This window comes from Ahaetulla prasina, chromosome 4 (assembly GCF_028640845.1).
Source record: "Ahaetulla prasina isolate Xishuangbanna chromosome 4, ASM2864084v1, whole genome shotgun sequence".
Lineage (NCBI taxonomy): Eukaryota > Metazoa > Chordata > Lepidosauria > Squamata > Colubridae > Ahaetulla > Ahaetulla prasina.
The window spans coordinates 102,905,842-102,932,929 of record NC_080542.1 but is presented as its reverse complement, the minus strand read 5'-3'; the positions used below and the strand labels follow the sequence as shown (position 1 = coordinate 102,932,929).

Below are 27,088 nucleotides of genomic sequence, written 5' to 3'. Positions count from 1 at the left end.
ATACATGAACACATTTTCCCCAAGAAAATCCTTCGGTGTCTTCGCAGACCTTTTCCAAGAGAATGCCTTTCAGAATCGCTGTTGAATTACAAAGAAGTATTTATTGTAGGAGGTGATTAATGATTCCCAGTAAAATTGCTATTTTCAGCATGATTTCATTTCGTTGTTTTTTTTAAACCACAGGGAAAAAGAGAGAAGCGGGGGAAAACAGCATAAGTCCTAGGAAGTAAAAGAGGATCTGTAATCTTTTACTTATTTAGCTGATTAAACACCTTGAAGATTCCTCTTCATTTATAAGTTTCTGTAAATTATCAGAAGAAAAATCTTCATGCCAAACACAAGAGTTTAGACAAAGACACTCAGTATAAAGGAGGAGGGAAGCCTCCATGTTCATTGAAGAATTCAGGCCAAGCGTGTGTCTTTCAGGTTCAGACCCAATTTGGGCTGTTCTGTTTGGCCTGAAATTTATTTTCATAACAATATGACATTTTAATACTGTCAATATTTGACCCCCCACCAGCTCAGAAGAATTCTCATATATTTGGGTTAAATTTTGCCACTTTTTGTCTGAGAACCCTGGAAAGGCCTCTCTACCAATGAAAAATAACTAAAAGAGTATTAAGTTTCATTGCACCACACACATTTGCCAACCACCAGCAAATTCTTGTTCTAGATGGCAATTAAGACCTGAAGGTGTTTTGCTACTTAGAATAAGATCTCAATCTAGGTTGAAGATTTTTTTAAATGTGCACATTGTACAAATTATTCAAAATATCAGCTGTAAAATTGTTATATCAGGACCTTCTCCCTGATGAGTCCTCTGTCTGTCTGTCTGTCTCTCCCTCCCTCCCTCCCTCCCTCCTTCCCGCTCTCTGCATTGTTTAGCATGAAGGATGCCAATTTATTATAATCCAAGAAGTGGTGTGTTATTAAAACTGAAAGAAAAGTTCCTACCACTAACAAATAAACAAAAGAAAGATACAGTTACAACATGGTGAAAAGTACGACTACTGTGATAAGAATAATATTAATCATTTCTTCCAGTGTACTGAACAGTCTCTATTTCTGTTTCATAGAAGTAGCCATATAGTATACACACAAAAGACAAAGCTTCTGAACAAGAATGGAAAAAGATTGAATTGTTTTGGCAGGATGGTTGGGTTTCCATAGGTATCACAGTTAAGCTCAGTTGCCTACTTAAGAAGATAAGTGTTACAAGTTGGGTACCTTAGAAACATCCTATTTAACCCATCATCCCCACTTTAGTCCAGTTTATTTTAATAGGACTTTCTCTTACCTCCTTGTATTCATAGGGGCCTAAGACTCAGGTACTGTGTGAAAATCAGTGCTCTGGAAATCAGCACGACTTATTCCATCTTGTATACTTTGTGTAGATTCTGAATGATACTATTTGACTATAATACTAATTTTAAGATTCAGCCTTTACCATCTGATGGCAAACCCAATCAATCAATAAATCTACTTGTTTAAATAAGAGGAGGCTACAGTGTGTCAACCAAAGCCCAGATCTTGGAAATTCATGGTTCTAGCAGTGTGTCTAGTGCTTTTAATTTTATTTCTGTACAGAATATTTTTTATTAACAGCACTGGACATTATATTTATATATACATATATATATATATTTATATATACGCTGATATACATACATACACACACAACACACTTTCACAAATGTGTACATATAGAATTCACATATTGTTCATAGATGTGGACTGTGATACGACATGAGTATAGGCTGAGCTTTTAGAGCAACATTGGTTCATTTTTCTTAAAAATAATAAATGGAACATCAGGGAGACTACTACCACAACTAGAGAAAGAACTACACTTCAAAAAAATATTACTCTTGGTACATGGAAAACATTTTCTTCAGCCAGTTAGGGATGAGACAGTATGGTTGCTGAATGTTACCCCCCTCCCTCAATTTCCAAATGACTTTAGTGAAATCAGACCAGTTTACTTCTGCATCTTCCAAGGGTGCAGGAACAAACATTCCACAGAACAACACAAGTCTAGGATTTACACACAAAGTCACTTATCAATACTATGTTGCTTCAAAACGTTTATACAAACAGTGGTTTTTAAACATTTGGTCCATCCACAACTCCCATAAATTAAAAAAAAAAAAAGATCATGGAGGGCAAGATGAGGATATATTTACAAAGGAGCAATACTGTCCAAAGCTTATTTACTTTTTGGTTTGAATGGTGCATGTGCTTTTTTCAGCACCAATTTTTATTCTACCCCTCAGTGCAATTGCTTGGTCCCCAGGCCAAAAAAAAAAAAAAGGAGAGGGAAGAATTGGAGAAATATTAGGGTTTGCGGTATCTCTTTCCACGAGTGTCTCTTTCTCCAAGTGAGTCTGACCATCATAGTGAGGCTGAGTTTAAAGTGGCCCTGCTTCTAGGAGTTGGTGGGTGATGCTGGGCTGGAGCTTTGGCTGGCTGGTGGAGACCAGAATTGTTGGAGGAGCGCATCTTGGTGTTAGGCAATTTGTGATCCTTCTTCCACTTCATCCGCCTATTCTGAAACCAGATCTTGACCTGACGCTCAGACAGGCAGAGTGTGTGTGCGATCTCAATGCGTCGCCTCCTAGTCAGATAGCGGTTAAAATGGAACTCCTTCTCCAGCTCCAGGACTTGTTGTCTTGTATAGGCAGTCCGAGATCTTTTTGGCTCCCCTCCATTGCAGCTGGGGCTGACTGAGCGTCCAAACATGCAGGTATATGCGCACACACCCGGATACACAAAAGAAGAAGGCAAGGGAAGGTTATCATTATTGTGCCATAAATTCAATGCCACCAGGCTCCTTTTTAAAATAGGAAGAAAAGGTTTCGCAGGCTCTTGACAAGAGGGGACAATTAGGGATCAGTAAAAATGGTGGTGGGCATTTGGACTCAAGGAAAGCTCAAAGACCTACCACCCAGAGCCACTGCCAGAACTATTAAATTTATGGGGGCCATAATTACTGCCTTAATAGCTTGGCGTAGTAAATCTCTTGCTCAAGGGCCCAACCTACAAAAGGGATCCTCACTTCTCGTTTCTTTCTGGGTTTCGCTTTAAAACTAGGAAGTGCGCCCTCTCCCCAGTGCTACCCGCAGTCCGAGTCCTGCCCTAGCCCAGCCTCCGGGGACTTCGCCGCGCTCAGTCCCAGATCCCTCAGGAGGAGGCCAACTCACCCGTGCTCACGTGGATCTTCTTCATCCAGGGGTACACCACCGGCGCCTCCTTCCCTTTGAGGCCGGGCGTGCTCTTTTCGGGCAAGAGGGGGCAGCCGGGACTCCCCACGGAAGTTGCTGCCAGAGCTGCTTCGCAAGCACGCTGCTGGGGCTGAGGCTGTGGGCCGTGGCCCTGGAGCAAGAGTTGGGAGGCCACTTGATGGCCCTTGGGGGCAGGAGCTGATGAAGCCGGCGGCGGCGGCGCTGAGGGGGGTGGCGAGGCTCCGTGAGCTGAATGCTCCTGCCCTTGAGTGGCGCTGAGGCTGTTGTTGTAGTCATATGGGGACTCGGGGTAGTGGGGCGGCTGAGTGAGGTACCGAGCCTCGGGGGTCTGCGGCGGCTGGTATCCCGGCTCTCTGCTCGGCCGCTGGTAGAAATCGGGAAGAGGCTGGCGCAGGTGCAGCTGATGTAGTTTTTGCTGTTGCTGGGGATGATGGGGTTGGGGGTGTTGGTGGGAGTGTGGTGGCTGGTAGTTGTTCCCATCGCCGCCGCCACCGCCGCCGAGCTGTGAGTATTCTTCGCAAGGAGGGAACTTGGGTTCGATGTAGTTGGAGTTTATCAAAAACGAACTCATGGTCATTAATTTGTGAAGTGCAAAAATACTAATTTTTCTCGCGTTGTCGTTTTTCTGGGCTCGAGGAGGCCCCTCCCTCCTGCCCCTTCCTCCTTCCTTCCTTCCCTCCTTCCCTCCCTCCTCCTCCTCTCTCCCCTCCCGCTGCTATTGTCAAGCGCCTCCCGCCAAAGTTTGGGGCTCCACTCCCCCCCCCGCCCTCCTTCTGGAATTCCCACCCCAAAAGCTCAAAGCACACGCGCGAGCTCGGATACACACACACACACACACACACACACACACACACACACACACACACACACACACACACACACACACAAAGAGATAAATACCACTGCCACCACCACCACCCCACCACCACCTGACCGACAGGGCCAATTGCTATGCGGTTGGCAGAGCCCGGATCAGGAAATAGTAGAAGGAAGATTCGTTCAGGAAACACAGGATGATCCTACGTACGTTTTCCCCGTTCAGGGAAGAAGGTGTGCAGTCCCATTTTATCTGATAAAATGGGGAACGAGGGACGGATGGAAGGAAAGAAGGTCTCTGAAAACAGCATCAGATCCGTTTTTAAGTTTTAAAAGGCTACAGAATGAGGAGATCCTAGAACGTTTCTGTAAATGCAAGCTGTCAAGGGTTTTGTGGATTCTGAAATCCTAATTTATTGGTGTAGGGGCCTTTCTTAAATCCAAGTTCACTTTATCACAAATCGGCTGGCTTCAGGGTTGTGGAAATTCAAGCAATAATCTGTAGAAGATCCCCTTACTGTTTCTGTAATTTTTAGAGAGCAATTCATTGAACAATTCCAGCAACTTTGAGTTTTTCTGAAGATCCTAAGCCAGTATCCCATCAAGTGAAGGAAACAAAGGTTATCTATATTCTAGATTTATTGTTCTTGAATACAAGCTATGGTTTGAGTGAGTATGTGAAGAGAGAAAGCGAAAGAGAAGGAAAGATTTTAGCTATTGGAAAATTCGTTCTGCAGAAATTGTTCCCTCCTCCCCACCACAACTGTCCAAGCAAATCTTTGTACATCTGTTTTTCCTCCTGCATCTATTCTTCCCCTATTCCGTTTTTGAAAGGATAACCAAACCAACTAAAGATGAGACTGAACAGCATGGTGTATTTAGCGAATTTTGAAATATTTATAAAGGATAAGGAATGGTAGTAGAGTAAACAATGAATTTATTAAATACTAAGAAACAGAGGCCAACTAATTGCAAGGAGCTTTTGTTTCCTTCCGATCCTTCTCTAGGGCTTTCAGAAATGGTTTTTTACTCTAATTTAGTTATTCTAAATACCCAACACCCCTTGGCAAATCTAGAGTTAGACATGCAGATAAGAAATGAAAATTGATAGACAAAAACAAACAGAAATCCAATTAATTATAAGAGCAGGTAAGAAAGATGAAGTCGTTCCTGCAAGTATTAATAAGGAAGCATAGAAATTCAAGAAATTACCAGAAACCCAATTTTCCTTGAAGCCCAGATAACTTTTTGTATCACCAAACCTAGTGATTTTTTTAAAAAGCCTGTCACAAATATGAAAATTATTGCCTTCACATAAGAGAATTGTTTTTATGTATTCTAACGCTGCTGAAATATTTTTTTTAATCTTTGCCATCACTGTTGAAAACAAGAATAAGGAAGCCAATGCATAAACTGTGATGTTCTAAATCTGTTTAACCAACACATAAGCATAGCGAGAGGCCCTTTTCCTTTATCCTTACAATAGGGGACCAAGCCTATGGCCATTTCCTTGAGAATAAATCAGAGTGAATTCATCGGAGTTTCTTATGAATAGACAGGTATACTATACCACAAAAACTATGCTGCTAAAATAACATTTTAAAGTATTATCCCACAGGTAAACTTGTGTTCTACCCTTTTAGTTTCTAGTTTGTCCTTGTTTTCATCCGATTTCTTAATCAGCAGAAGATGAAGGATTAGTTACCCTATTATTTCACTGCAAATGTAGATTTCTGTGATTATATTTACCTTCCATGATCTATGTGTGGACAAGTATAATTGCTTCCAAATTAAAATCCTCTAACCAAATCTTTTGAGTTGGAGTGAGGGCTACATGGTGCTGTGCATGTCCCAGCTTTACTCTTTCATTAAGAAGGTTTTATTACTAAAATTATATATCTTTGTTGCATTTCCTACCTCATTTCCCCACTGCCTCTTTTCTTTATCACTGAAACTCTGAACTATAAAATCAAAGACCAGGCTTTTAGCTAATAACAGAAATTCTCTGTTAATGGGCACAGCAATTTTCCTTTATCATCTTCAGCTGACTTTTTATGAAGCATTTTTTTCCCTGGCATGCTTTACCTGTGGAAGGCAATCAGATGTCATTTCCTTGGGGTAGGCCATAAAACACTTGTAGGCATCGGAGGAGACCCCACCACTGGGATCCCAAAGGGAAACATTTTTCCCCACTTCTGTTTTATGATTTAAAAAGGAGTGAGAGCGGAAGTGTGGTTGGATATAGGAGGGAGGGGAGGTTCAATATTTGATCCCTACAGACAGGACTTGGGATGAGTCTAAATAGTTAAGGCCCTATCCCTGTATATGGGTCAAATTGGAACCGAAGCAAGTCTGCAGTTGCGATGAGAAGCTCTGAACAGGAGAGTTTTTTCTTGAAAGAAAAGCCCCCACCCCACCCCACCCCAGGACCTGAGGGCGACTAGAACTATTGAAAAACTAGGACTCCCTTCAATAATACTAATACTAATACTAATACTAATACTAATACTAATACTAATACTAATACTAATACTAATAATAATAATAATAATAATAATAATAATAATAATAATAATAATAATGCATAGAAAGCAAATACCTTCTTCCTGTCTGCTGAATATGATCTGGCGAGAATGTCCCAGAGGCTGTTTAAGATTAGTGCTTCTGATTCTCTTCCTTTTGATGCTTTCCACTGGATGCCTCCTTTTGCCCAACTCCACAGAAATAAAAATGGTTCTACTCTGTGGGGCCCTGTAAATCTCCAAGGTGACCAAAGCCAAGCAGGCTCTGCTTGGTTCTTAGACGATCCTTTCCGACTCCAAAGATGGGCCTGTTCCTTGTCTTGATGGTTTCCCTATCATATCATAAACAAGAGCCGGGCCAAGACCACCGAGGATTATCTCTCCAACAGCAGTTCACATATCCCCCCCCCCCCCGCCCCTGTGTCTCCAGAGATTTATGCTCTGTTCCACAGGCACAGATACACATACTAGACCCAGAAACCTGGCCTAGCCAGTGTTAAGCACCACCCTCCTTTGTAACACACCCTTGCAGTCTTTTGAGGAGGTGAAGATTATTTCACTCCCCTCACCACCAAACATTCTAGCAGAGTTGCTTTGAGCTAGTCTGGACTGAGGGATAATTTATTGAAATTAAAGAAAGGAATAAAAGCTATAGGGGTATTTCACAAGATCTGATATTGGAGGAGCAAAATTGCAGATTTATCTTCTTTTGATGTCACTGACTAGAGAAGAGCAATGTGTATCTGGAGCAAAAAATGTGTACACACACACACACACACACACACACACACACACACACACACACACGTTTTGTCTTGCCACACGTGCCTGGAAGAGAAGGAAAAGATGGCTGATTAACAAACCCGGCAGCGTGCCTTGCCACTGATTTGATGCATTTTTAGTATATTTAACCCAGCTTTCCTTATTCAATACAACCCTATACCCAAGTTTCAAAGTAAAAAAGTGACACTGGGCACATTTTGTTCCTTATTAATCTTACACGTTGACAGTCTTTGTTAAATAACAAGGCGTGTCCTTCACCAAGCGACATTTTCATATTTGTTAGACAAGTTGACCTGAAGTTCACCTCGGCCTTGGACTTAGATTTTTTTTTTCAGGAGAACTTTGAGAGTATCTCTTTTAAAAAAGGGGGAAGGGGAGGCTTTGGTTAAATCTTTTATTCCTAAATGGGAAAGACCCTGAAATTCTTCTAGGACAAAAACCATAATCTTTGTGAAATGTAGGGACTATATTTGCCTTTCACTTTCTGGAATTAAAAAATGCTCCTTAAAAGGAATTTCTTTGAAGCTCAGCATTTGACAGTTGGGTTTTGATACTGGAAGAAATGCTAGCTGAACATATACATCTATCTGAAGAATTTTCATCATAAGGCTTGACTGTTTCTGGTCTTTGTATTTTCTTAACAGTTATTCTTAAAAAGGAATCTGAGTATTGAAGATACAGACAGAGCTAGTGTGGTCTAGTGGTTAAAGCAGCAGGCTAAACAAACCAAGATTGTAAATTCTAGTCCCACTTTAGGCATGAAAGCCAGCTGGGTGACTTTGGGCTAGTCATTCTCAGTCCAACTCACCTTACAGTGTTGTTGTTGAGTGGAAAATAGAAGGAGGAAGGAGTATTAAGTACGTTCACTGCTTTGAGTTAATTATAAAAATAATAAAGACAGAATAAAAAATTATTAAAAAGAAAAGAAAGGGGCAGTGAAATTGGTCTTTGCAACCAGAAAAATTGAGAATTAAGTTATCTTAATTGTGCTGAGCTAAAGGGCTGAGGTTTGGTTTTTTATATGCATTATTCACATAAACGTACAATCTGTCTTTTGTTCTAAATTTAAGGAAAGTAGCAAGAAAATAAAAAGCTTTTGCAATTAATTTTTTCCCCAAAACAATTTGAAAAAAGAATTCTGAGAACTCCTGAAAACATCAATGTGTATTTGAAAAATTCCCTTTTCTTCAACACTTAAACTGATTGCCTTCAAATTCCACCTTAAGGCAAAAGTAGTGAAGAAAGGAAAAAGGCAGGTTTCCCACCTTTTACAAAGCTCTGATTCATTAAACTAACTGCTATTTTAAAGAAAAACTTCCAAAGACATCTACCATTTTTTATGTGGGTAGAGAAATTATATTCAGCTCATATTGTGCCTTCCAGATTTTATGCTATATACAGTTATCTGGAGATAAGGCCATTGAATTAAAAAGTACTAGCAAATCTGGCAATTCTGAGATTTTTGGGTGGGAGGTATCCTTAACTTTACACTTAGTTGTTTTTAATAGCATTTTAAAGTGTTTTCTGATTATCATCTTCCCCTAAATTTAAGATATGGAAGAGAGAGAGAGAGAAAGAGAGAGAGAGAGAGAGAGAGATTGGTATTTTAGAATAATTTCCAAGAAAAATAAATCAAGAAGCACATCAAGAAAAAAAAAATCAAAACAAATTGTCAAATTTCTAGAAACTCAACATCTGTGCAGCCGCTGCCTTATAACCAGAATAGTTTGTTCCTACAGAGTTAAACTTTCTACTGTATTTGTAATAGTAAAGCATGGATATATTTTGTTAAAAAAAATTTTCGTCTTCTAGAAAGATCTTTTTATTATCTTTCTGTAATTGCATCTATAGAGAACAACTTTTTCCAGTTCCAAACCATATAAAGTTCAGCTTTGCTCAGAAGCTGCACTGAATTCAAAAAGCCGTTCCTCAGACAATATGTGTAGATAGGACTTTGCTCAGTCTTGCAGGGAAATGTTCTATATTCCTGTGGTTACTCATCTATTTGTAGAAACATATATAACATAGACAATCTTTTGCAAAAATCTGAAAATCAACAAATTGAGGCTATGTTTAAAAAAACAACCACCCCATTTTAGCAGATTAAATAAACCCTTCCAACCATCCTTTTCTGCTTCTTGGAAGAAGAAGAAAATTATTCTCTAAATGTAATACTAAATAAAACTGCTTTATCAAAGGAAAATATGCATATTATATGTACACATTACATGCATGTATAAAGTAATGCAAATATATTTTCTTACTAAAAATAAAATTATAAATTTGCTGCTTCAAGAGCAAGCATCACATATTATTCTAGATGTTTCACCCCCAAAATCCAAATATTATTTAAAAACCCACTTATAACTGAACTGAGTAAGTTGTGTACAGTTTGCTATGTACTGAAACATAGAAATCTATACCATTTTTTTACACATTTATATGCATCATTCTTCCTTGCTCCAAAAGGGAGCAAGACAACTTAAATGACAACTGATGAGTTTTAAAAGATAAATCTGAATTAGACCAGCAAACATCTCCAGATAAAAGCAACTTTTTCTATCATGGCATCCTCTAAATGCATTTGGACAATTTTACCAATGGTAGCTCAAAATTTCTGGAGGACACAAAATTAGGAAAAGTTGTAATCAAGGCACAAGTATACAAAGGACAAAAGGAATTTTCATAGACTGTAGTTCCCTTCATGAAAGGTGCAACTCTAAATGATAAAAATAAATGGAAATTCTCCTGAATGAATTGGTTAGTGTTTATTTGTACAGCACTCAGAAGGGTATTTATTTTGGTCTTTGCAGCTCACATGCATTTCTGCAGAAGAATGGAGCTATGTGTGTCTTAGCATCACGTTCACCTGATTCAGGGAAAGTCTGTGCTTGATAATTCAAGATGAAATACAATGTGTATTCTTCTCTGAAAAGAGGAATTTTCTATCCTTCCCTCAGTAATTGAGGTCATTCGACCAACCACCAGAGTTCACCTGGAGTCCATACTGTGGATCCGCACTTAACTCAAAGCTGTTTTATCTTTTGTGTTGATAGTCAAGATCTTGGCTATAACATTGACATCAAACTCTGTCTAGGCCGCTCATGACTAAGAGCAGTGCAAGATGTAAACTTTTGACCCTCAACTTTTTGACCTGGAGTAGTTACGCCCTAATCACAAAGATATACAAAAGCAATGCAGCTTCTATCTCCTTAAAGAAGGATTACACTCTGCAGCCTTCCTTTTCCCATTAAGGTTTCCTAAAGGATCTAGAGGGATGTGGTGTTCTTAAAAAGAAAGAAGGGGAGAAAAAAGGAGAGGTCCTTAAAAAAAGTATATCATTTGTAAGCAAAACCTAAAATCACTTTCCAAAGACATTTCGCCACTGCTGAAAAAAGCAGAAACTGAATGGCTCTGGTAGCCTCTGTGACAGGTGGGTAAACTCCAGGCTCTGAAATAGACTTGCAGAGTGAATACCAAGTCTTTTTAACAGGAATGGTAACAAAAACAACATACTGAGGAACTGATCCAGTGGATTTGTGAAGCCTTGCCCAAGGAAAAGCAAATTGACGATGAACTTGGTCTAAAGCGAGCTCTGCTGGTGAGTCTCAGAGTGTGCAGATTTATCTTCCTTTCTGCATTTACTTAACCTGGCAATGAACTGCAAGAGCTGCCATTTATTATTCAGAGACAGACTTCACCTCGAGCAAGGACTATTTCACAAAACTGCAATAATTACCCAATAACCTTCATAACAAATATTATTATTGAAAAGCCATTGTGGAAGATCGGGAACAGGATGAGAGGAGGAGATTCCAGGGATTCTGAAGAGACACACTTTTGCAAAAACACAGTATGATATACTTTTCTTTGTAATTATATTGCATTGACTGCATCTGTCTAAGCAAGAAAGATGTAGTTCTTTTTTCCCAGAGAAAACTGCTTGTAAGAAATACTGAAACGTAAGCTGGCTACTTGGATTTTACAGAATCCAAAAAAGTCTACGATGTGTATGGTCAGAACTAATAGAAAACTGCAAAGCTGAATTATATCCCAAAAAACAGTCTTGTTCTTTCAAGGGGAAGGGAAGTTAGAAGTAAGGAGGAAGACAAATAAGAAGATCTGATGTAGGAACTCTAATTGCCAATCTCAGTATTAAACTGTTCAATAGAAACAGTAGAAAATATCAGCAGTATTTATTTCACTTGCATAATGGAGCTAAGAATTTTTCCACAAGGCTTTGAACAGAAGGTGCATGCTGATGCCATGTCATGTGAATTTCAAAAGTCATCTTTGTGCTTTCAGCAGAGGGAAGTGCCATGGTTACCTTGCTAAAGTCAAAACACTGACTTGAGCTGATAAAATTAAACTTTCGAACAACCATAAAGAGCTTCTGATAAGGTGAAGGAAAATAAAGTATTATTCCTACCAAAAGAAAATAAAATAGCAATGGCATTATCATCATTTATGCAAATACACTTTTTTAATGTTAAAAATTTGGTTTACAGTGTTTTATTTTGGGGTAATAAGTGTTTTGAGCAGATGAGTGAATTTTGGCCTGTTTATTCAACTTCCTGCTCAGGTATGAAATGACAGAAAGACTAAAATCAAATCATCATTTTGAGGGGAAAATGTTTTCTTCTCCTGCACATGTTGCAATCCTCCCCTCGGAGTTAGGTGGCTAGTATAATTTAATTTTGTTTATTGTGATCTACAGGCTAGTTTGCACAATAACATGGAAGCAAGTCTCATTGAATTCAGGAATATCCAGAGGGTCAGTTATTTGTAGAGAACTTTGATAGAACTGTATGTCTTTCCCTGCTCTGTCTGTGAAATCAATCTGTTCATTCAGCCATCTTTCCACGGAGCACTGGCTGAGTGGTTGTTAGTTCAGGAGATAACTAGATATTTGGAAAAAGGAGCATTAACAAGAAAGAACCTGAATAACATTTAGCCTCTAAGTCATGGAATTATGTTCCCTAATTGTAAATAGTCTTAAGGATGACTAGCACATTTGGTTTTTAAGATCTCACTGTAGAAGGATTTCCTTCCTCATGTGTGGGAATAAACATAGCAATAAGAAAAGAAACCCAGGGCGAAAGAATCGGGCTACTCTCCCCTGGCCCCAGCTGGCTTAAGCAGCATTTCTCCTCTGTATTTAAAACAGGGAAGCTCAGCAAAACTTTAACACAGCACATTTAAGCTGAATTAAATAATGCATTATGGCTTGAATAGTATTTTATGTGGAGACTTCTGCCTTTGGCATGTAGGACCTTTGCTTTTGAATGTGTAGGAATTCATCAGTAACCCTGCAGAGAGCAATGCTGTTCAACTGAAAAGCTAGCTTTCTCTGAAAGTGGGATTGGGAATTTGTATTTTATATATATTTAAATTAAATCTGTATGGCCTTCTTTTTTTAATTTTACTTAAGAAAACAAACAGGGCACAAAGGTAAAGTAATGATTTTTTCCCCATTCTAAATCGTGCCAAATATTGTTAAAAATTCAGCACATCTTAACGTAACTGTGGCAGGCAGAAATCACGGCATAAAACCGAGTTGAGAGGGTACAAATAACAATAAATTTTATGCAATTAATTCTACTCCATATAAGTGTGAAGAGAGATCACATACATGCACGCACAATGTAAATGACTCTGAGTGCCTATATTCATAATTAGAGTCATCTTAAAACTGATAGAAGTTTCCAGATCTTCAAATATTTATTAATACCTCCATAAAATCTATCTCTTTCTATATAGCAACCAGAATAGGGTAAGATTCAATTATATTGCCAGATACCACTGAGATTTTAAGACTGATGAAAACTGCTTTTAATTCTGTATAATGTGCAGAAAGAAATTAAGACATAGAGAAGTGAAGCCTCATTTGACATTTAATTGAAAGAAATTCTAATAGTCTAGTGTGACATATACATTGACCAACAGCTGAATTATTATTAGCAAGAGTTTAGGAAGGGAATCTGTGAATTACCTCAGGTAATTATAAGGCTTAAACCCCCTGATTCATAATGTAGATATCCTCTAGCTCCTTCTCTTTAAATCTACTTGCTCACTTGCAAAATCATTCATTTTATTTTGTATATAAAATTGCTACTGTGTCCCCAGCAGTTGCTTTCCTGAATTTCCAGGGGTAAGAATTTTTAAATTCTGATTATATGATGCTTCAGTAGCCAGGCAGGCAGGCAAGGGAAAGTTTAAAAAAAAACCCCAATGTTCTTTTATGCTTTCTTTCAACTCTGAAAATTCAAAGACTTAGATCTAAATCCGGCCATAAACTTTATTGCTGTGCAATCACACTCTAGTGAGAAGTGTCTGCTTAAATAAAAAAAGGATGTTGAAATAAACAGGCAGCTGGGGGCCTACCCCAACAATTGCCAGCCAGTAAAATAAAGAAAGAGAGAAAAGAGAAAGATAGCTAGCTATATAAATGGGCTTCTTTATTATGTCTTATAAACTTAGAGACAGTCTTTAGTAATTTTCAGGGATATAAAGGTATGCAGAATCTAAAGTTGTGATCAATTTCTTCACATTGGAAGGAAGAGCAGGAGGAAGGTATAAAAAAAGTGCACGGTTGGAGTGGGCAATATGCAGCATGTGCTGTGTATACGGTGTACAAATATTAAGATAACAGAAAATGCAACAATTTGTGTACAGCATACAAGGTGCAGGTGTGATTAATTCTGGAAGGCAGAAAAGACCCAAAGAATCCAGTATTTAAAATCAACTAAAACACCTTTATTGTTATATGTAAATATTTCATCTAGATGAAAATATTCCAGACATGCCAATAACAATGGGGTTGTTGACCCTTCCAACAAGTTTATAGCCAAAACCATTCTCCCCTCCCCCCAATTCTTTCTTTTTAAATTGGCCTGTGGACTCTTCTTCCCATAAATACAGCTGAGAGAAACAAACAAACAAACAAAAACCTTCATGGAGCAAAGGAAGTCATTATCATTTGCTTTAGCCAACATAATTAAAGTTAGGCCTCAAACTCCATCTCTGCCAAAGACTCTTATTCTGCTTTTCTTGCTTCGAGACTGTAATGTTTGATTAAGATGACAATAACATTTGTTGTTGTTATATGTATTAGCTCAGCTCCAGAAAAGTTCAAACTATATAGGGTTATATAGGATTTGGGGCAGATTGAAAAAAATCACCCTGTCTTTAAAGCAGAACCTTGAATAGATTATTGGACTATTTCAAAATACTGTCAGGTCCAAAAACAAGGAGTAAGGCAAAACTATAGCTGAGTTCTCTACTGTAAAAACAACTTAAGCAACTTGCGCACATAACTTACCTTAAGCGCTTTTTTTCACTGAGTATTTGAGAACTTGGGGAGAGATACTTCTGTACCTAAACCCTGACAATTTGAATGACCAGGAGGCACATGTAGCCTGTAAGAGAGTCAAATGAAGTCCAGCGTCAGTGTGATTATATGTTATGTGGTATATAATGTTGGATGACAACTCCCCAGAACCATAAAACTTACTTTAATGGCACCACGTGACTTTTTATAGCCAGTGAGCCTATCTGTCTGTACTATGGATGATTTTACGATCTAATTCATAGACAAAACCCTATTCATTTCGTATCCAAATGTCATATAGCTGGAACTTGGGCTTATAAAGTTTACTGCTTTATAACTTTTAAGGGAAGATACCAATGTGCTTTGCCTGTAAATCTACAGATCTTTAGTTACTCTTAGGAACTCAGAAGCATTAACCATTCAAGCCCTGGGTTGGGTAAGTAGTGTTACATTTATAGCAAAATTAATTGTAGCAAAGCTAAACAAAGAAATACATATTTATTTGAGTTGATCTAAAACAATCTTTCCCCAATATCTGTTAAAATTGTAGGAGGGGAAGTGTAATAATTCGTGGTAAATTTTGTGTAAGAGTCTCTGGAAGATATCTATAACTGTCCACCAGTTAGTTTTCATTAGTTCCCTGTAGAAAGCTAAAGTTCTTAGAAATGAAGTTGAGGAAAGCAAATGCTTGTTTATATGTTTGTTTGTTCGTTTGTTTGTTTAGGAGAAAGCGGTAACAGTGTGGTATCTTTCTTCCCCCCAAAAAATGTCTAACACTTTTGTGTTTCTTATACAACATTCAACCCAGAAAGCAATTTTTGCTCCAGTTTACAGGGGCTATTGGGCTCAGTTTCCTCTCCAACTTTAGTCTCCAGACGAAAGGTGGAGCAATATATGAGTCTCTGTAGGGTACAGACCAGCTCCCCCTCAAAAGGCAAAAGACAAAATAGAAAGAAAAGGGGGAAAAGATCCCTTACAAAAGAAAGTTTATTTTTCCAGTCAATTGAAAAAAAATCCACATTTCTTTAAAAAAAATCACATTTTTTGTTCAAACAGCCAAACTTTGACTCTATATGTAACTTTGTCCACAAACAAAACAAAAACAACAGCCCCCCAAACCCCTATATTTTTCCGAAGCTGCGCTTAATAAAAGCCATTTTTAAGAGTTCGTGCAAAAAGTCATATACAAAGGCACAGCAAGGACATACTGTCTGGAATCACAGTTTTCGTCACAGATTCACTATTCACTACACGTTTGGACAAGTTCAGCTTGTTTTTCATTATTTCACCTCTACAACAGCCATTAATGACACAGGAATTAGGTAGTATTTTTTTCTGATTGGAAATCTTGGCCACAGCTTGGAGTTATACATACACTGACACGTTCAAACACACATGCATGGTTAAGCACAGCGAGGGCAACAACACAGAGAAAAACACTGGGTTTAAACCAGACTGGGTGTGGGGTGTGGGAGGGAGGGAGGGAGGGAGGGAGGGAGGAAGGAAGGAAGGGAAGCCTCCTTTCCTTTTTTTAGTGTTTGCGTAGGATTATTTTTTTTCCTGTTTTTACAGTTTCTTCAAGTAACGCCACTTGCTTCATATAAATAAGTTAAAACATCTACATTTAAAAAAAAAGACAAAGCTATTCAAGACAAAGAAATGCACAGGGAAGCCGATCTACTGTAACACGCACTAGAGAGGCTCAATTAAACAGGCTCATGATTATTAAGATATATCAGCAAAGGGTTGATTCGCCCTTCTAAGGAAGTTAAGCAAAGAGAAATTACTGACGTGCGCCTACACAGGGTCAGCATTTATATAATACTGTTGAATTGTTATGGTTTTGTTTTTGTACTTTTATTGTTTTTCCCTCTCTGGGATGGGGGCTGGGTGGGGGAGAAGCAGGGCTGGCATATCTCTTAAGGGCGAAAGGCTCCTCCTGCAGCTGCCATGCTCATGCTCTTCAGCTTGTTATCCTTTTTCCATTTCATGCGCCTGTTTTGGAACCAGATCTTGATTTGTCTCTCTGAGAGGCAAAGAGCATGTGCTATTTCAATCCTCCTCCTGCGGGTCAGGTACCTATTGAAGTGAAACTCTTTCTCCAGCTCCAAGGTCTGGTAGCGGGTGTAAGCAGTCCGAGCCCTTTTCCCTTCGGGACCCCCTATGTTGTCTGCAACAGGGGAAAAGAAAATAATAAGGGAACTGGTTTAGACTTTGGCAAAAGGGACATACCCTCCCTCTTCACTTTGGCTCCTTGCTGTCCGTTTTTCTCTCCCTCAGATTTCTTTCTCTTGTTAGTATGTTGATTTGAGGGAAAGGCTCAACAAGTTCCTCCTTCTCTCCTCCTCCTCAGTTTTCTCTCTCCCTCTCTCTCTCTCTGTCCTCCCCCACAACCCTATCCTCAAGTAATTCAAGTCTGGTGAAGTTTAAACAACCTCTCCTTTGACTCTCCTAATGAAGGGCTGATCAATTCAATTCCAGCCCGGAAGCTGGAGAGCACACAGTTCGCCTGCAACTATTCTTCAGCTGGGTCTCTATTTGAGCGTTAAATTTTCTGAAGAACTTACTTTCCGATTATCTGCTTATCAGATAAAAGAAAAGCGAACTAGCCCCTAAGCTTGGTCCCAGACCCAGTCCACTTTTCATTTCAAACCCACTTGATTTGTCAGTCAAGTCCTCTGGCTGGAGGAGAAATTATTTCCATGCCGAGGCTGAAGGACAGCAGAATTAGCTTCCCTGAAACCCTTCCCTCTAGGCTTTCCTAACTTTCTCGTACTTTTCTCCCAGAAAAATCTCTCCCTCCTGCCTCCCCACCCCCCAGACACCCACAAGCACGCACACACTATTTCCTCAACTTCTTTTTGGATATAATTAGTAACGGTGTTTTCACTGGACAACCTTCGCCATAAATTACCGAAGCTGACACGCACTATTCAAGCTGCTTCGCTCGCTCGCTCACTCCCACCATTTCCATTCAAGCGCCCAGTCCTGGAGACCTGAGGAAGAGTCCTTGGGAGAGATTGCCTTACATTACCCCGATTTCCGTCCTCCACCGGCCTTCAGCTGCGCTGTCCTTTCCAAAGGGGGTGAGGGTGGGAAGAGTTTGTGGCTTCCTCAAGAGAGAGAGAGAGAGAGAGACCCACCTGAACTGGCAGCTAGTCCAACAAACATGGGGCGCCCGTGCGAGAGAGACGTGGAAGGAGAAGGAACTTTCTTGTCCCCTCTAGCTTCTTTTTGGCCAACGTGTCCCTCGGTTCCCGGGCCCCTCTCCCCTCTCCCCCTCTGCCTCTAGACCTGCTGTATTAGGTTACATATAAAGAAAACCGGGCATGCTTTTACCATGGCTTATGTGAAGTTTTCTCATCCAGGGGTAGATCTGGGGCTGGGGAGCCTGTTGAGCTGTGTTTTGGTCGTTCTGCTGAGAGGTCGCCTGCTCGTTGTTGGCGGGAGGATCCTCCTGGGCGACCGGCGACGTGTTAAGCCCTTCTCTGCCCAGGTGGCTGGTGCTGGTGCTGGCATTGCCGTTGCTGCTGGCGCTGCCGGTGCCGCTAGACGTGGACGAAGTGCTGGTGGTCGAGTTAACGGTGGAGGTTTTCCCCCCACCGTGATGAGCGTCGCCGCTGACAGGCGAGGCGGCCACGGCGGCGCAAGGCAGCGACTCAGGCGGAGGCGAGTGAGCGGCCGCCGCCCGGTTGGCGTACCTGGCGTCGGGGGTGGCGGCGCTGGCGTTGGTGTTGGCGCTGGAGGGGTAACTGCCGCCGCGAGCCCTCTCTGTGGCCCCCCCTGGCGCAAAGTGGCTGGAAGCAGAGCGGGCGACGCTGAGGTCCATACCATTGTAGCCGTAGCCGCCGTACCTGCCGGAATGCATGCTGGCCGATTCCCTGAATTGCTCGCTCACGGCACTCGGATCTCCATAATTATGTAACGGGTACTCCGGGCCATTTGGATAGCGACCGCAAAATGAGTTTACAAAATAGGAGCTCATTTGTTGTTGTTGTTGGGGCTTGTTAGGGGTTTTTTTTTGTTGTTGTTGGCTTTTTTTTTTTTAATCGGGGGGCCTTGATTTGTGGCTCTTTGCTTCGTTTTTTGGTGCGTCTATAGCACCCTTGCACAATTTATGATGAATTATGGAAATGACTGGGACAAGTACTTGGTTCCCTCCTACGTAGGCACCCAAATATGGGGTACGACTTCATATCACGTGCTTTTGTTGTCCAGTCGTAAATCCTGCCTGATGACCTCTAGAGGTAAACTCGCGTACTAAATGGGGGAGTTGGGTGGATGCTAGAGGACTGGGGCGCGCGCCTGGAGCGCGCGCTCGCTGCCAGGTCCTGACTGTCAGTCGGCCTCGTGCGCCACCCTCTGGAGACTTGCTAGAGTTTCACTTTTCTCAGCCCGGAGCTGCTGCAAGACTGAGGTCGAATTGGGGTTACAGCCCTTTATAGCAAAATTATGACATTTCTCTCAGAGTGCTATTAGTAAATACCAATTGTTAGGGACTGTGGATTTTAGGTTTAAAAAAAATAACAAAAATGGGGTGTTGGGAAATTATATACATAATTATATACATATATATATGTATGTATAAAATAACAATTTAAAAAACTGATTCAGAACGTTAAGAAATAATGAATCTCTGTAATAATAGTAACTGAGCAGCAACTTCAAGAGAAAGGAAAAAGTGGGATATTTTTAAAGTCAGTATCAATTTTAAATTTGTATTCAATATAAATGTTCTGCAGTATTTTTTAAAAATCCAATTCTTTGATGGGCTTTTAAGAGACACAGAGAAAGAGAAAATCCAGGAACATTTTAAAGGCTTGCAAATTTTCTCTATCTCATAATATAAGCATAGTGGTGTTGTTTAGTTAGGTACTCCTTTTTATTATTATTACTAAGAGCCAGATTTATAGTCCAAGTGTTATGCTTTTCACATTATTAAAATATAATATGCATGCTTCCATATGTACATAGTGGCACCAATGCACTATAATATAATTTCATGCTACTACTAAATAAAGCCTTCACCTGCACTTTCTAGCACACCAAGAGTATGAAATAACTGTATTCTTATTTAAATTTGGGGTGTTTTCCCTAAATATTGCTTTTTAAAAAATATTTCAAAATGGGAAAAGAACACATCACATCGACAACAGCTGGATAAAGAAATTTAAAACTAGGTCAATAGAAGAGGAATTGAAAATAGCTGATGATTAATTATATTAAATAATCACATGGATCCTAGTAATCTGCCCATCATCAAAAATCTAGCCCTCCTTTTTTCTACTCAATTTACAGTATTTTTACCATTTTAAAAGGCTAATTATTAAAAAAAGCTACTTCAGAGAAAAATTAAAATATACAGCAGATAATCAGCAAGGTTTTGAATTGTATTTCCCATCCCACCCATTATACCTCTTTTGAAAATCCTAATTATGTATTGGGAATTGTGCATACATGTTAACATTTCCTCTTCTTTTTTTCTTTAAACCACATGAGGATGCCATGTGCAACATCATTCAAATAAAGTCCCAGAGAAATCAATATTATTACCAAACAAATGGGTTCAGGTCTGAGATGAAAAAGGGTAGAACAAAGCGCAACTATTTGTTTAAATGTATTAGCAGAAAAAATATGCAGAGGAAGCTCCCTATCCTTCTAGAAACCCTTTCTGGATCCATGTCTGACCCTTTTTAATTCGGAGAAGCTGGACCATCAAATGGTAGTTTTACATGAACACTTAAAATTTTTATTTAAAAATAAGAAGAAATAAAGGCATTGCTCATGTCAAAAGCATTTAAGCACCTAAATCTACAGAGCGGAAACCTGGCTATTACTAAGCTTTTCTACTGTCAATAATTCTACTGATACAGAAATTCACAGTTTTCTGAAAACATATGTAGATGTATAAATATGTATTTTAATTAAGCCTTTGGAAATATCTGCATAACAACAACAACAAAAGAATAATAACCCAATAAATTTGCAGGGCTCTCTGTGTGTGTGTGAACTTGTGTGTGAACTGGGAGGCATATTGATGAAGGAAAAAGCTACTAATATTCTCTTAAACATAATTTTACTCCCCTGATTTTTCCTCTGTTTCTTCTTTGCCAGGTTGGGTGGAATTGATCAATTTGCTTTCCTTTTTCCATTTCATCCGCCTGTTTTGAAACCAGATTTTAATCTGTCGTTCAGTAAGGCAAAGAGCGTTTGCAATCTCAATCCGACGCCTTCTGGTTAAATATCTGTTATAATGGAATTCTTTTTCTAACTCTAGCGTTTGGAACCTGGTGTAGGTTTGCCTGCCCCGTCTCCCATGCGTTCCATACACTGTACCTAGGGAAGCAAACATATATAACCGCAAATAAGCAGGCGCCTGCCTTTCGGTTAACAAAGAAATGGGGAGAAATCCTTGTTTAATCATGCTTTCTAACTTTAAGGGACAAGCTCATGTTCTGCTGCTCACAGGATCAGGTATTTTGAAGTTACCTTTTAATTTTTAATCTTATTTAAATTTTGGGATTTGTGGGGAGCGGAAGCATTCTTTTAATAACAGCAGATTGTTTTCAATGTGGTCATTCCCCTTGGATAATATATGAATAGGCCCTGGTATAATAGGAGAGTTGCTTTTATGTTACGCTTTATGTCCAGACATAAAGAGGATTTTGACTTGGTGTAACCAAATTGGAATATTTTTCAGTCACACTGATTTCCAAAGGAAGCAATTAGCAATCCTACTTGTTAATTCTTTCACATTTTAAACACATGGAATCTGAAGATGCTTGTCTTGTCTTAACATAGTCCTGTTAACTTCAGGCAACTGACACCAGCACCTAAACAGATTTATTTGCAACCTCCAATAAATTTAATAAAATCTATTTGGAAGCAATTTTTTTTTTAAAGAAAGTAGAATAGAAATAGAGTATAGAGGTAAATTAAATTACAGTATGTTGCTTTAAAGAAAGGTCATTAATGCTTTAATGAGAATAGACTGAAATTCTCCAAAAACTTTTGATTTTAATGCTTCACTGTTAAAATATCCTTAGACTTTCTAATTCCTCTGTTAGAAGAACAAAGAATGACATTCTGATACATTGAAATGGGGTGGTGGTGGTGGCCATTGATCAAGTTTTCTTTCTTCCCACCCCCTCCACCCCATTAGATGATTTGTGCGCGCGCATAGATATTACTAGGAACGTGCATTCAATAGCTCATTCTTATACACTAATGAGTGGGTGAAGGGAGGGGGAAGAGAACTCTCACAAAATATATGGAGCAGTCAGAACTCTTCCCTTGTATCACTGTTTTGCTCTGATAGAAAGAGAAGCTTCTCTGATAATGATGATGAAGATGATGGTGAGCAGTTTAGCAACAGCAGCCACCCAGTTCTTAAGAAAATATTGATTTTTGAAGAGAGTTAATAGTTATTTCCTTAAGATTTGTTCCAGGTATGTGACACTGCAATGGCAGGCTTCATGTGCTGACTCAGCCTTCAAAAGGCATTGCTTGTCAAGATAGTCCTCCACCTGTCAGGTTGAAAGAGAACTTGAAAAAGAGTCTCAGGTAATCCCTTTGCTTTGAACCGCCTCCTAGACAGTCTGAAGATGGCCCATTTGAGGGGGAAAAAAACACCTTTCTTCCCAGGAAAGAAAGAGAGAATGGAAGCTCCCTCAACTATCACCTCTGCAGCCCACCTCCCTATTTATGGTTACCTTTTATGACTTACCAGGACACGAATTCATCCTTTGCATCCAAGGGTAAACAGGGCTGGTGTACTTCCGGTCGCTGTTTTCCTCGTTTAGGATTTTGGCTGCCCCGTTTTCGGGCTTGTACTGGTCAGAGGCAAAACAGGGCAAGTAGTCCCCGGGGTTGCCGGCCCCTGGTTTGCCATTGCCGGAGGGCGAGGAGGCACCGCCCAGGTCCTTGTCCGAGTAGAAGCAAGAGGCTCCATAATCATAGGCTGCCCGGTTGCAGGCGATGACCGTGTTGGGGCTGGACTGCTGGAAGAAGCTAGGGGAGGAGTAGGGCTTCTCCTGCAGGCTGCCGGCCCCATAAGAAGCTGGGAAGTGCCTTAGAGCCTCGTAGCCAGCCGCGGGGTGATAGAGGGGGATCTGCCCCAGGAAGGACTCTTGTCCATTCGACAAGCTTCCCGGGAAAGCGGGATTCACGAAATAGGAACTCATGGACGCTCCCCAGATCCCGGACCTTGATTTGTTGTGTATTAGTACATCTGGCTATAACTATTAGTAGTCGTGCGAGTGGTTTGTTTCTGGATGGCCGAGCGCCAAAAGCGACAGCAGCAAATCGCACCAGCTGACGGCATGGCGACCAATGAGCGAGCGGCGGACGGCCTTCTCCCTTGGGATCCGCCGCTACCGAGGCAGCAAAGTTCCAAACAACCCCCTCCCCTCCGGCTCACACACACACACACACACACACACACCTCCGCGCCGCTGAGCCTAGCAGATGGCAACTGGCCACCGGGCGCTCTCTTCTGTGCCAACGCGGAGAACAGGGGTGCAGGGAGGAATTGCCCTCGGGTAACCTTCCCCCGCCCCCGGGAGGAAATGGGTGCTCGTCAGTCCGTAGTTTGAGCGGGGTGTTCCCACCTAAATGAATGAATGACGCCAGGGAGAGACTCCCAGCGACGGGTACCTGACTGCTTACAGCAAAGAGGCACCGCCGAAAACTTATCTTGCAAAAACCGTATAGTCTATCCGGGAGAACTTCTCCTCCACCCCGCCCTTTCCCGGTTCATTCATCCTCTTGCCACGGTCTCGGTCTCTGTCCCAGCCCAGCCGCAGAGACGAAAGGAAAGAAACCGCGTGGTGTAGAGGCGGTGTCTAAGAAACGTTTAAAAGTGGAGATTTGACAACTGTCTCCAAAAGGGAGAATCTGCCTGTTTAGGAGCAAACTGGCGAACAAGAGATTCGGTCTCAGTGAACCGGTTCCCTTCATGTCCGAGCCAAATGCAATAAAACGAGGGTGCCCAAAACATGTGGGAATATTTTCCAGCACAACGTAATGGGCAACTGAAATCCAACCGAATTGCGTGATTTCCCTTCCCTGTTTTTAATGAAAGGTATGTATACGTGTGTGTGGGAGAGTGAGTGCATGCACCGACATCCTTGAGAATGGCTAAAAGAATCCCTTCTGTTCAAGATGATCCAGACAATATAATTCAGTTAATATAATACTCAGCTCTGAAGCGATCAGGAAACAGCGATTCTCCGACACAATAGTTGTTGCTGCTGCTCTTTATTTGTTGTCAGTGGGGGTATTCAAAGGAAACCTCTCTGAGGATGTTAACTGCTTCTTTGAAGAGAGGAAATTATTCCAATAAAAATTTCCCCCTGTTGTTAGTCTTTTAACTCCCCAAATGATATCTTTGTAACTTCAGTCTGTTGTTATAATGAATCTCGCAGGAAGGTGGGGAGCAATTAAGTCACCCCATCTTGAGACAGAAGACCAATAAAACCAAATTGAAAGAAAGAAAGAAAGAAAGAAAGAAAGAAAGAAAGAAAGAAAGAAAGAAAGACAGCAGATACACACTTTTGAAATCTGCAAACTTGACAGTAATTTCAAAATACAATGGGCCTGAATTTACAAAACTGTTAAGGAACTGAGAAACCTGGAAAGAAGGGAGGACTTTCACAAGGGGGCTGGCAATTTCTGAAATTATTTCTGCTGAATCATCTCAGTCTTACCTCCTAGGAAATATGAATAAGATTAAAGCCAAGTATCTTCCTGTGCCAATTATTTCTGTCCTTTCTCAGGTGTTCTTCTATTTTGTAAATGGCTACTTTGTTGGCTTGAAAACCATAAGGCCTATGGCCAATTTGGCTATTTTTTTTTATTTCCTGACCCCAATTAGGGTATCTCTAAAAGAGCAGTAAGTTAAAATAGCTGCAGTTACCATCATCATCCCCATTTTAGTGGCCAGTTTTCTTTTGGTCCTTAACGGGAGTTTCAAAAAGTCAACAATGGATTCCCTACTTTCCCCCCCACTCACCCTCAATATATATATACATACATACATATATATATGTCATTACTGTATCAAAAATGAATTCTTTAAAAATATTTTACAATACAAGAAAGTGAGAAAAAGAAATGAGAGACACAGAGAATGCTGGCATATATATATATTATATGTAATATTTACATATCTATATATGCATGTGTGATATATATGTATATGTGTGTGTGTATACACACAAATACATATATATATATGTATGTCGATTTATATATATATATATAACCAAAGATTTCTACAAACGGAGTAATATATTTGTTAAATGTAAATTTATCTATTTTACTAAAATTATTTGTAAATTTAATGCAATAAACAGGGAATTCTTCCTGAACCCAATTATTGAACAACTAGAGCAAATTACAGAAGAAAAATGGCCGTTGTCCAGGAAATGAAATTGTACTAAGAGTACACTTCCCCCCCCACTCTTCCATCTAGACATTTGGAGACACACATCTGTTAAACAGAAGTTTTGCCGAAGTCTGCACCTTCCCAGAGGAATCCAGACACATTATCTGAGATACTTTCTTAATGAAGAAGCAAGGTAAATAACTTGGCAGGGCCCTTGAAAAACACCCAGCAAAGCAGGTCAGACGTTAGAACTCTTTCAAATAACAACCTCTATTGATTTAAAACGTGTGTGACTACCATTTTAACAATGAGGGCCTCCCACTACCCCGCTCCCCCTCCTTTCATTCAACCCAAGCAATAAGTCAAACAAAGTTGGAACATAGGTGGTGGTGGGGGAAAGGGAAGGTAGCTCTATTTAAGTTTAAAAACTCCTTTTCTGTGAAGGTACAAATCCACTTACAAATTCTTACGCTTAGGGAGGTAAGGGAAAAACAAGATTTAACCAAGGAATCTAATCCAAACAGATCTCTCCGTCCGAGCCATTGTTTAGATGGGAAGTATATTAGCAACCCTCGGGATAAAGTCAGCGTCTCTAGGTCGCCCTGCTAAAATTAGCACAATCATATTTTTTCAGGGGTTCTTCCGCCTTTCCCTGGGTACATTTAAAATACAAAAATCGTCTGGGAAAGAAGAACAACATCTCCGCGTGTGGATATGCTCCACCAACTATAAAGCAACCCATTCAGTCGTGATTTATTCGTCGGCTCTCTTTTAATTATTTATTTATGTACCTGGTGGCTGCCCCCGATTCTCTCAGCGCCTAGTACCTTTAAGGGCCACGGAGTGGCAGTACTGAGTAATGTTCTCTCGCCGATAAATAATCCGACATTCACTGCAGCTGCAGTCAAGCAGATACTGCAATGTAATATACACGTAATTCTTTATCAATTCGGAGAATGGATTGGGAGGGGGTTGAAAACCTATTTGTGTAATATTTAAACTCGCTAATCATCCTCAACGGCGGGAATAAATACAAGAACAGAGAAACATTTCAGTCCTACAATCAGAAATATTTTCCTCTGTATAAATAGAAACCACCTCGATTTGGGTGAACCATGCACAATTTGCCTCTATGAAAATATTGCACAAACGCTCCCATTTTATCAGCTATTCCAGTTAAGATCATTTACTTTTTTCCCCAATAAACAATGCCCGAAAGATTGCTTGAAGCATTTAATCCCGCTCATCACCCCAGCACTGACAAGACAAAACAAAACAACAACAAAAGAAGAAATGTTCGGGTTCTTAAAACGCTGTCATATGTTCCTGCCTCTCAGCCATGCACATTAGCAACACCATAATATTGCGTTCCCTATAAAGGCATCACCGGAATTAATCGCCATCTAAAATTCCAAACACGTGAGGACCCGCCTCCGTCCACCAATTTATTTCCATTCCTCACAGACAAGTCAAAATAAACACAACCTCTTAATAGCTTCCACCGCAAATTAAATTTTTGCAAGGACCAAACCAGCCCTCATAGATTAGACACCACCTTTCTTGGGTTTTCCAAATCCGCCTTTCTACGAATAAAGCCGTTCAGCGGAGGTTTCTGGAAAGCCACCATGCTTTCCAAAGGCAGCCTTTTAACCCAGCCAATGGAACAGTAAAAGTGTCAGGATGACACTTGGAGCCCGACCCTGATTTGTATGCGCTAGGCAAACTCCCGGAAGCTCCGGGTTGCATTGGTTCATTCTCACTCTTAGGCAAATCGACCTTCTCTCAAGCTACAGAGGCTCAGACAGCGCGCAAGGCTGTTTCATGTAACTAACTGGGTCTGCTTGCTCACGCTCTCCTCTGCGTTTCTCACCTTGTAGGTCCTGCTACTTTGACAGCTGCCGCTTTGCATGCCGTGGAGACGAATGGCCTTCCTTTTGGTGCCAGAAGAAGCAGGAAATTAGCCAGGTTGCGAGTTGAAAATCTGCCACCCCACAGCTTTGAATCCAAG

The 27,088-nt window shown here is 40.4% G+C and overlaps 5 protein-coding genes across 10 annotated transcripts in view; all 5 read right to left on the bottom strand.

Moving 5' to 3' along the window:
* SKAP2 (src kinase associated phosphoprotein 2) overlaps positions 1-27,002 on the bottom strand; it is a 317,205-nt gene extending 290,203 nt beyond the window's left edge. For both annotated transcript variants that reach the window (XM_058180970.1, XM_058180969.1), the window contains exon 1: positions 26,951-27,002. The gene's annotated coding sequence lies outside the window, so the exon portion shown is untranslated. The remainder of the gene's footprint in view (positions 1-26,950) is intronic.
* Positions 1-27,003, bottom strand: part of HOXA3 (homeobox A3) — a 49,140-nt gene extending 22,137 nt beyond the window's left edge. The window contains exon 1 of one of the 2 annotated variants that reach the window (XM_058180962.1): positions 26,951-27,003. The gene's annotated coding sequence lies outside the window, so the exon portion shown is untranslated. The remainder of the gene's footprint in view (positions 1-26,950) is intronic. The other variant, XM_058180958.1, reaches the window with a different exon arrangement.
* HOXA5 (homeobox A5) lies at positions 4-27,088 on the bottom strand. 4 transcript variants are annotated; one of them, XR_009154906.1, is made up of 3 exons: positions 18,033-20,446; positions 14,685-16,863; positions 4-78 (listed from the first exon to the last, which is right to left on the bottom strand). XR_009154906.1 is itself a non-coding variant. In XM_058180975.1 (3 exons), the coding sequence occupies exons 2-3, from the start codon at positions 18,676-18,678 to the stop codon at positions 16,613-16,615; spliced, it is 897 nt and encodes a 298-aa protein (XP_058036958.1). In that variant the 5' UTR covers positions 18,679-19,105; positions 26,951-27,088; the 3' UTR covers positions 9,396-16,612. The 4 variants fall into 4 exon arrangements, 2 of the variants coding, with proteins under 2 accessions (XP_058036958.1, XP_058036959.1); XM_058180975.1 differs by lacking the exon at positions 4-78 and adding an exon at positions 26,951-27,088 and having other exon boundaries at positions 9,396-16,863; positions 18,033-19,105; XM_058180976.1 differs by lacking the exon at positions 4-78 and adding an exon at positions 17,728-17,806 and having other exon boundaries at positions 16,626-16,863.
* Positions 918-3,917, bottom strand: HOXA4 (homeobox A4). Its single transcript, XM_058180974.1, has 2 exons — positions 3,201-3,917; positions 918-2,723 (listed from the first exon to the last, which is right to left on the bottom strand). Exons 1-2 carry the CDS (start codon positions 3,817-3,819, stop codon positions 2,392-2,394), a joined length of 951 nt encoding a protein of 316 aa, XP_058036957.1. The 5' UTR covers positions 3,820-3,917; the 3' UTR covers positions 918-2,391.
* On the bottom strand, positions 20,594-27,088 carry HOXA6 (homeobox A6). The gene is made up of 3 exons (XM_058180977.1): positions 26,951-27,088; positions 22,420-24,008; positions 20,594-21,029 (listed from the first exon to the last, which is right to left on the bottom strand). Exons 2-3 carry the CDS (start codon positions 22,874-22,876, stop codon positions 20,770-20,772), a joined length of 717 nt encoding a protein of 238 aa, XP_058036960.1. The 5' UTR covers positions 22,877-24,008; positions 26,951-27,088; the 3' UTR covers positions 20,594-20,769.

Coding starts and splice junctions, on each gene's coding strand:
- HOXA4 (XM_058180974.1), bottom strand. CDS start 3,819: ATGACCATGAGTTCGTTTTTGATAAACTCCAACTACATCGAACCCAAG. Junction 2,724..3,200: donor GAAGATCCACGTGAGCACGG/GTGAGTTGGCCT, acceptor TTGGACGCTCAG/TCAGCCCCAGCTGCAATGGA.
- HOXA6 (XM_058180977.1), bottom strand. CDS start 22,876: ATGAGTTCCTATTTCGTGAATCCCGCTTTCCCGGGAAGCTTGTCGAAT. Junction 21,030..22,419: donor AAGGATGAATTCGTGTCCTG/GTAAGTCATAAA, acceptor TTGCTTCCCTAG/GTACAGTGTATGGAACGCAT.
- HOXA5 (XM_058180975.1), bottom strand. CDS start 18,678: ATGAGCTCCTATTTTGTAAACTCATTTTGCGGTCGCTATCCAAATGGC. Junction 16,864..18,032: donor AAAACTTCACATAAGCCATG/GTAAAAGCATGC, acceptor CCCCTGTTGCAG/ACAACATAGGGGGTCCCGAA.